Here is a 9,876-nt window from a genome sequence, read left to right as displayed (position 1 = left end):
CATCACCTAATATGCTTAATTGGTAGTAGGCTTTCGAGCCTATACAGCTTGGAGTAAGACAACATGCATGAAGAGGATGATGTGGACAAAATACTCATTTTCCTAATAATTCTGCACTCCCTGTACATATAACCTGATGAGTTTCACATTTTATTGTGAAAAAAACAGCAAGCAGAGAAAAACATAGTGGTGGTGGATTCAAACTGCTTGGCAGCTTCACATCAAAACAAATTCATCACAAACTCAATCAAATTATTAGACTCCTCTGATTGGATGCCTCGAACTGAAATGTAACTATATTGAGGTGTGATGTCACCAGCTGTATTGGAGCGAGTTTGAAGCTAAGAGTCAGCACCATCTTTCCCATGTGCAGCCAGGACCTTCCAGATAACAACAATCTGCGATGTACATTACATTTACAGAAATATATCGCATGACAGCATCCTCTGAGGGTCTTGTTAGTGCAAATCTTAAACCAAAAGCACAGTAGAAAAATCACTGTTTACTTCTTAAAGAGAAGCTACAAAAGTCTGCCTGCTGCTCTCCCCAGTGAGTTCAAGAGGCGGAGAGTGCAGCAGGCAGCAGGTGGGCACAGAGCTTTCCATCAACCCAAGAACATGGCAGACATTAAAGCCTTCTATGTGCCTTAAAATCTAGCAGTGATCTTAAAGAAACTACAATTTGCAAAACAACATATTTCTTGAAAGAAAGACATAGAAGGCTTTTTTGTTTTGTTTTTTCCTATTGGCTTGATGACTTTTATCCTTTGGTGAATATGAAAGTTAACCCTTTTTTGTAACTTCTCTGTTGGTACTGATGTTTCAACTGGAGTGGTTTTATCCCCATCAAAAGTGTTGCTTCCTCCAAAAAACTATATATTGGAATAGCAATTCCAGTGCCTCAGCATTGAAAATGACTTCTTCGACTTGGCTATTAACAAAAAAATGAGACAGTTAGGGAAGAAAACCACTAAAAACTTGGGACTATAAAGTCTGACGAGACTGGGGATGAGAAGCTATTACAAAGGGAACACTCTGAAAAGCACAAACACACACAGACACTTGTCCCTCGACTACAGTTTTGCCCAGAGCATAGAGCGTGACAGTGGGAAGGATTCTAGAGTACATCATTGGCTGGACCCAAGAACACAAAGCTTGGGAATAATGCTGTATCATCAGATAGTGCTGGCAGCCCAGACCCAATTAATCACACTCATGGGGACTTGTTGCTAGCGTGTCTATTAGCACTGTGTATGTGTGCATGTTTTTATGCCCCTGGAATCCCACCCACTCGGTGACATTTGGGAGACTTCACGTAGTAGCAAAATCGAGGGAGGTGTGTAAATATACTGTTAATGGCACTTTTGGCTTCGCGCTCCCCAGGGAAGCTTGCCGAAATGAGCTCTACTCTCTTATTTTCTCCTATCAACTCAGTGTGAGAGGGGTGAGGAGTTATGAAAGATTGAGGGGGAAAGAGACCTAGACAGAATGAGGGTTAGAGAAAGACAGAAAATAGGGGAGTCGTTCAAAGGGCACAATTCAGTTGACAATGTAACCCATCAGTTGTTTATTGATTGACTCGTCTTGCGAAAAGCAAGCGTGGCTGTGGTCTTCCTCACTGCACTGCACTGCACTTCCAAGCCTATTATTACAATTAATCCCAGTTGCAAATGTAAACATGTAAACGTAAATCTTGTATCACTGCATCCATCCCATTTCCCGAGTCTGGTACAGTCTTAAATAACCATATTGATGTCAACACCTCCAATATACCTGTCAGAGCACACAGCGCAGAAAGCAGTGCAGTAGATAAGGAGGGGAAATTTATGGTAGGGCTTTAATTTTTATTGGTGCCGCAGCCTGTGGGTAGCCTGGCAAAAGTAGTAGTGAGAGAAATGAAAAACGGCTATTCTACTGCAAAGATGAAAGCTGAGGATTAAAAGCAAAAGTTACCCATTAGAAGTATGAGGAATGGAACACAGTGGCTTTAACATTAAGGTTCACTTGAGAAACCAGACATGTGTAACTGTCTGTGAAAGCATCATCACATCTAAATAAACCTCACAAAGAAGAAAAAACATCTTCTCGCTAATCTCTATTGGTATTTAGCTGATGTGTTACTTGACAAAACAATACTGTTGAAAGTTCAACAGCAACATCTCTCTCCAGAAACAGTGCCCCCATTACTGAGACTAATCCACAGAGCCCACTCTGAGCAGTCTCTCTCTGTTTTCATATGTTTTATTGATTAAACTGAGTAACAAAGGCCTTTTTTTTGTCTGGAAAAATGTGCAGCTGTTCATCACTGGGATGAGCTCTAACAGAAAGGGTGAAGAGAGAAACCTTAGACATCTCAAAACCTTGACAGATAAAAATACCTGATCCACTGGTAAGCAAGTTTTAAACTGTGTTTCAAAGGTTACATGCCTGTGTACCACGGCGTTATTGATGCTGGCACTGATATAACCCGAATAAGCTGTTTTGGTTAGCAGGAGAGTGGTATCTAATATGCGTGATGACATACAAATACCTGCCAGTGATCGATGAAGAAGAGCACAGCTATTAAAAATTATGCATGGCATCTCTATGTGGTAAACAGAACTGTGCAAAAGTCTTGAACCTCTGCTCGTTTATTTCTATTTTGCTTCTATGGAGCCCGGTATTCTTGTCATTTTTAAAAGTAATATTGGGGGAATGGTTCTTCAGGGTTTCCGAAGATCTTTCAAAGTTTTTCTTTGGCTGCTTTTCCATTCATTTTCAGTCCAATGGTTATACATGACTACTTTCCATTTTCAGAGCAATGTTTTGCTTGCTAAGCGACTGAACGCTGGCCTGTGGATCATTCAAGGATAAAAATCCAAAAAAAGACCTTATATTTGCCAAAGACTTATGTCATATATCATCACATACATCTGTATGGTGTGCTGAGTGCCCTTAAGAGATTAAAGGAAACTGTAAAAAATGGAGAATAAAAGAAGAAGTGGAAAACCTTGAACCTATTTTTTTTTTTTTTTTTTGAAAGTCATGTCCTTAAGAAAAAGACCTAATGATCTAATGGTTAGATCATTAGGTACGGAGGACAAAGGTCTTAACACGGATTCTCTAAAGCCATCTGTAAAACATGCCAGTGATGCTGGGGATCTGGCTAAAAAAAAAAAAAATTGTGGAAATCCAGATCTTCATTTTTCATCATAACCATCAGCCCAAACACGCTGCCAATGCAGTCAAAGCATACCTGAATAGAAAAGCACACAACGAAACATTACTGAAACAGTGTCGCATCACTTTGAAAGAGTAGAGAACAAAAGGAAGCCAACAAAGAAGATCTTTGAAAGTCCTTCAAGTAACCTGCAGAATTACTCCCAAAGACTACTATAGAAATTACAGGAAAAGGGAAGGGAGTTCAGGCTGTGTTAGAAGAATAAAGGTGGACATACTAAGTTATTGACTTCCAGGCTTGTTAGAATTGTACAATCTCGGCTGTTGCCTTATATAGTTCCCTATATGTTTACATCTTTCAATTCATTCCTGCAATGTTTCACCCTTTTCTACCCGGAATCTAAAGAAATGAGCAATGTTTCAAGACTTTTACAAACTGCTTCTTCTGATGCAGAAGTTTAATTACCATAAAACCAGAATTGCCTTCTTTTCAATAGTGTTGGTAAAATCCAAAGTTGCATCCATTCTATTATGTCATCAATTACAAGAACACCATTGAAATCAATACTCTACTCACATTTCCAGATGCCAGAGAAATCCTTTAAGCTTACTGAAGCTCTTAACTCAGGCCCATCAGTTAACCTTTAGAAAATAATCTTTAATCAGCACAATCAGCATTTCCTGTTTTATGTCGTTAAAACATCTGATAACAATATAAAGCATATCATATAATACAGTACTTTCGTTTTTAGCCTATAAAATTGAGGCAAACTATAAAACGTCAATGGGTCGCATTCTCAACCAAAATTGTCCAATTTCATCTTGTTAGAGGACCTAAACGATTCTGTTACTTTCACATTATAACTCAGATTGTTTGCTTTACAAAAAATATGCTCCACAGAAAGGATTAATCAATGAAGGGATTTCTTTCGCGTGAGTAAAAAGGGTTAGCGTTCAACGTAGGAGGAGCTCATCAATTCAGCAATAAAAAGTAATAAAGACCCAGTTGAAAAAAACATTTTTGTGTTAAAAACCTTTATTCATTTTGGTAAAAACTGACTAAAGATTACTTAATTTATTAGCCAAGAACCATTTGGGTTATAAACGCTGTTTGATATATTAGGAGTTTACACTTCTAATCAACAGTTTAAATATGTGTTTCTATCACAGTGTACATAAAATAATCAGCCGATTAGATGATAATTACACTAATGCAGTGTTACAGCCCAACAGTACTTTTGTTATTACTTCATGAAAAACTCCAATATAATTGGAAGGTATTGCAACAATCCTGAAACAAGTCTATAATGAAAATCCTCTTTAAACGCAGGCCACAAACTCACCTTGTGTACCCTTTAGCTTTATCTGACTACTAATCAGTCAACCACAAGTAATGGCTGACACCGTGCCCTGGCTACCAGGCACGGGCCAGTCAGGAGGGCAGTGTGACTCCTCATCATCACCCTCATTTACTTCGCTCTCGCTAACGAGGGATGACAAATAAGATGAGAAAGGAAGGTGTGAGGGAGCAGCCTAACAAGTCCTGTAATTACTCATTCACGACTCTTATCTTCCCCGCAGACTCTCCTATCGAACCGGACAGGACACGGCCAACTGTGACACATGCCGGAACAGCGCATGCATTATTTACAGGTTAGTAGCCATTCCTCTTCAAAGACACGATGATCCAAATGCGCCCTGCTCTTTCTCCTTGAGGGAAAGTGAACAGGTGGAAAAGAGACACCACAGAGAGGAGGGGAAGGGCTATTACTAATGTGAATGCTGCTAATGAGCGCATGGGGACATGTGACATTTACACGCGACGCTGTCCATTAAGCTATATGTCTTCTTCTGATTCTCATACTGTCCCTTCACACTGCTTCATTCACTGAGTAGAGGGGATAAATACAATGGAGCGTGTGAGCACAGGGTTGCAAAAGGTGAAATTAATTACCGTCCACACATCATGAAATATCATCACAGTGCGCTGTTTCCAAGCCAACTAAAAATCTGAATGACTTAAATGTAAAGTTCAATTTATTTGAAAACTAATATACGTGTGCAAAGTCAACCAGGCGAGAAAGTATCTTCTTTTGAAGACACACGTGGCATAACTTAATTTGGAGGCGCTATGCTTGTATGTTAAACAATGTTTAGTTGCTCTGTTGGAGGCTTCAGAATATCTAATTCTCATACAAAAACGCTAAATTCAGCGATGGTTCTCAGATATAGCCTCTAAGAATCATGAATCCCTATACACAAACTCACAACAAGCCAGCTAAAAGTTATTGCAATACTTAATTAAAGCCCAACTTTGAAATAAATTGCAAAGATGCAGTGCCCTACCAAACTGAGATTGCTGCTAAATTTCATTTATTAAGTCTACGTGAGTCCTTGTAGGGCATGACAATTAAGTCAAGCTTGTACCATGTTCTTACACAGTCAGTATGACCCCCATGAAGGCTCTTTACTCACAGTTAGAATGGCAAGACACAATCTTAAATTGCGTATGCGCATGCAGCTTAGCTGTTTCTGTTTTTCAGTGATTACAAGAAGTAAGCTGACAACGGTCAAAACGAGCGAGATGGGGAAGAGATGGAAAAGAAAGGAGATTTAAAAAGTAGGTGGGTGAGAGGCAATCAATAAAAGTGTTTTCAGTGGTCACTGCTGTTCTACTCAGTCTACTTTTCTCCTCTGAGAAGCCATTTATAATCATTTTCTATCTACTGCTCTCAATAACTGATAAGCCTCTGGCCATACTTCAATCGGCTCCTGAAAATCAAGGAGCAGGGCATAACTCTGTTCCCTCTGATGTGTGAGATCAGGAAGGGTGCATTGCAACGTAAAATATTTTAGGATCCCAGCAGGTCCTCTGCATAGCCGCAGGGTTGACAACAAGAATGGTGCTTTAACAACAATCCAATGACAGAACGATGGGGTGATTTGAGCTGACTGATGGCAAAGAATTTGAAGGACACAAGACAGAACTAATTAATAGGCAATGCTTTAAAAAATGAATGAAATAGAACTGAGTCCTGAGATGAGATTTCACTCTTATATATAGTTAATATGTATAGTGTCAATGCAGAGCTTTGGCCATGGAGAATAGGCACCCCTGTTCCCTCTAACACAGGCTCTTTCTCCACTCTCCATTCCTAAGACAAGACCACAAAGATGTTTGCTAACCTTTGCTCTCAATCTGCAAGCAACAAACTGTGTAGCACAATGCTTAATTTTAACAAATAAAAGCAATTTCACTGTAAGACTCTTAGAAGAAATTACCTTTCCTATGTTGCTTGCACACTTTTGTTTTTATTTGTTTTGTTTTTTTTACTAAAGTCATCACATCAATGTGATTTCTAATGCTCTGGTGTTTAGATGTGGCCGATATTTAATCAGTGATGTGCTGACAGGTGCAAAAGTGAAAAATTTCTTTTAAAAAAAAAATCGAAAAAATTGAAATGACAATTGTTTAATTTGATTGCAGTGTTCAGATTGGGTATTTTTATTCTGTTTGCACTTTTAAACCGACTATAATTCAAATTTTAGGCTTCTGTAAACGTAGCTCCTGGTGTGTATATCAATGTGACCTCAATTCCCACTGAAGATATTAAATATGCAAATGCAGGTTGCAATAAAAGCTATGATTAAGTGTAGCCATTTGAATATGAGCCAATTATACATACGAGTGAGTTGTTCAAAATAGAACGCGTATGGAGATTTTCAATACTAAAAAAGCCCAAAGAAAAACTGATTGTTCTATAAAGTTGACACAAAGTAAGGTCAGATTTTCCCTCTGATTTTGCAGGTGTTGATCTTGCAGAAAGACTGACAACTGTCTTTAACGTCAAATATCCACATTCGGCTTCCTAGATCTGCCACAATCGACTGAAATTCTTCACCTGCGGAGGAAGTGCAGAAAAACACAGACTGTATATTGGAAAAATAGCTGTCAATAAAAATAAAAAAAACCCAGGAGGCTCATTTTTAACAAACCCTGTCTGGGTCTGGCAGGGTTTTAGCTTGATGAAGGGCAAAATTTTTTAAGTGTGATGTTTAAAATCTGTTAAATTGACCCGAGTTCTTCTTTAAGAGACTCGCTTGGCATGGTAAATTGTGTTGATTAGACACAGAATCAAATATAGCAGTTGTATTCACACAGGCGGGGGGATTAAATGGCAATCTAATTACTTAGATCTCCATGAAAACAACCTCTCTGGAGGTGGAGGAACACAGGATAGGAGGCAGAGCCGTGAAGGAACACTGTGTATATGGGAAGAATAGTTGTCTATGATATCAGGATTTCTCGTGAGTATGCTGGAGTAAACTCCTAAATGTTAATGTGATATACCTGGTCTCGAGGCTAGAGTTGGAAATATGGATACTTAAATCATTTTAACGCCAAGTAAGCAGCCATGCACTCTTCAACGTAATCAATTCGTCCAAGAGTATCTGGCATCATCCAACCCAACCTTAGCATAACAACAGCACCAGATCAATATGATGCTGCAGTCTATGGGCATGGACTTCAAACAGAATACAAAAGCTGTTATAGTCTCTTGTCCTTGTCTGGTCCCACTTTCCTCGTTTTTAACCATCTTGAACTCGGTCGGTCTCTCTTTCATCCTCCCTCAGTAACTTTCTCAATCTCACTTTTTCTCCAGAATATGTTATCTCCTCCACACAGCTAACAGTGTGTTTTCAAATGAACTTGGGGATTCAAAGCTTAATACAATGTGCATGACATTGAAACAGAATGAGGAAAAAGGCAGAAAAAAACAATATTCTGTCTTGCCTATTACAGTGACGTAACATCTGTTACTGAGAAGGGTTAGGAGAGAGGAGTTTGGTGGGGGGAGTTAGAGCCTAAGCATGAGAGTAGGGCTGCCAAAAACGATTATTTTGATCATCGACTAATCAGATCGTGCATCCATTGGACGTAAAATGTACAGCTTATTGCACCAGCATGCATCTGCTCTTATATAACTATCATTAGCTTACAGCTTTAAGTGTTTAAGGTCTGTGCTAACTAAAAATAAAGACAAGATGATCGTTTATTAAATTTGAATGAAATTTGCAGATTGTTTCGGTGGAGTTTAATAAACTCAGCCGTCTGCTCCTTGCTATCTAAAATATAACGGGACACCGGAGTATATTCTCGAGCATCTGTGTAAAAACTATAATTTTAATCTCAGCCAAACCGATTTACTCAGGAACAAATAAAATACTGAAAAAAGCCAAACAATAACATTTTGAAGTTATCCAAGTGACTTATATGTCATGACTCATGTTTAACCTGAGTAGCAAAAGATGGCGGTGTGTTCTCACGGCTCTAGTTAGCCTTGCCCCCGGCTAGCTATCGAGCTAGTGGGTAACAGATGTCTCGGAAAACGTCGGAGCGCTTTTGAAAATATGCGGTGTCTTGATAAACTGAGCAGATATTTGAGGTTTACACAGCTACATTCTCGCCTGAAAATATGTTAAACGTTTATTTTGTGACCCAGAAAGAATAATAAGAGTAACATTAAAACTAACTAGCTGCCGCCATTGTTGGAAACTGAGCTGTGCTGCGCTATGAATTCTGGGACACAGTTTCTTCTTCTTCGGGGTTTAACAGCAGCTGGCATCCTTGTACATGAGGTGCTGCCATCTTCTGTTTCAGTCCGTTATTACACTCTTAAATCCTACTACTTATTCCTGCATCTTTTGGGATCTTACAAAGCTTCAAACGACGCGTCGACTATTAAATTAGTCGTAGACAATTTTGATAGTCGACGTAATCCTGACTAGTCGACTAATCGTGGCAGCCCTACATGAGAGACAAACACAGAAAGAAGCTGGATAAAAAGACACCAATGGACAGGATGGTGCGGAAAAGTCGGGATTCGAAATGCATTCCGCTGATGCTTCTCGACGCAAAAACCCTGTAATCTCATTTTCCTCACATTGCTTTTATATGGGTTAATGTGCTGATCAAAAACAGAGATAGATTTAAGTGGTTGTGATTAAGGAAGTCGATTTGGGAGGTCCCCATCACTGAGTTACATTGTTCACAACAGACTACAAATATTCCCCAACAGTTAAATTTTCTCATTAGCTTCCGAGTCCTGCGATTAATTCTGAAGCAGAGCATTACAAGTGATCATTAAACTGACTATCTGATGGTAAAACATTCTTTGAATAACACTGTGCAGTGCAATAAGATAGCAAAAAAAAAAAAATCAACAAAGGAATGGGCTTTTAAAAGGAGGACAAATATCCAATCTATTGTGCGAGGCTATGAAAATCAATTAAGCGTCGCTAAAGGCTGAAGAGCTGATTACATTAGAACATATGGAAATTACTGAGCAGCGAGGCTGTCCTACCGCACAGCAGTGCTGGGGGAAGATATCTCTTTTTCTGCAAGCATAATGATGTTTTCCAACATGGTGGTAAGCCGGTTACCATAGCTACAAGAGTGATCCTCGGTATGACAGATAGTGTGAAGGGACAGTGAGGACAGTCAAGAAGAGCACATTCACACCCGGAAAAGATAAGGGGAACAAAAAGAAAGGCAGAGTGAGAATGTGTAAGAGCGAGGGGATGAAAGAGACAACGAGAGATAAAGACCCAGACGGATAAAGGGCAGGTGAGAGGTTTGTATAACAACGAATAAGTTAAAATGAGAGATTATGTATTGTACGTGGAATTGGACAAAATTCTTTTTCTAATATATATA

General features: G+C 39.1%; 2 protein-coding genes across 6 annotated transcripts in view; one reads left to right on the top strand and one right to left on the bottom strand.

The window, feature by feature from the left end:
- Window positions 1–9,876, bottom strand: part of dock1 (dedicator of cytokinesis 1) — a 195,263-nt gene that overhangs the window by 87,756 nt on the left and 97,631 nt on the right. The window lies entirely within an intron of this gene.
- insyn2a (inhibitory synaptic factor 2A) overlaps window positions 1–9,876 on the top strand; it is a 32,598-nt gene that overhangs the window by 15,260 nt on the left and 7,462 nt on the right. For both annotated transcript variants that reach the window (XM_005736497.1, XM_005736498.1), the window contains exon 3: window positions 4,740–4,811. In XM_005736497.1, the coding sequence (XP_005736554.1) occupies window positions 4,740–4,811 (72 nt within the window). The remainder of the gene's footprint in view (window positions 1–4,739; window positions 4,812–9,876) is intronic.

The sequence above is a fragment of the Pundamilia nyererei genome, unplaced genomic scaffold (assembly GCF_000239375.1).
Source record: "Pundamilia nyererei isolate P.nyererei 1_Seehausen unplaced genomic scaffold, PunNye1.0 scaffold00069, whole genome shotgun sequence".
Lineage (NCBI taxonomy): Eukaryota > Metazoa > Chordata > Actinopteri > Cichliformes > Cichlidae > Pundamilia > Pundamilia nyererei.
The sequence above is the reverse complement of the archived record's forward strand: the minus strand, read 5'-3'. Positions and strand labels throughout refer to the sequence as shown.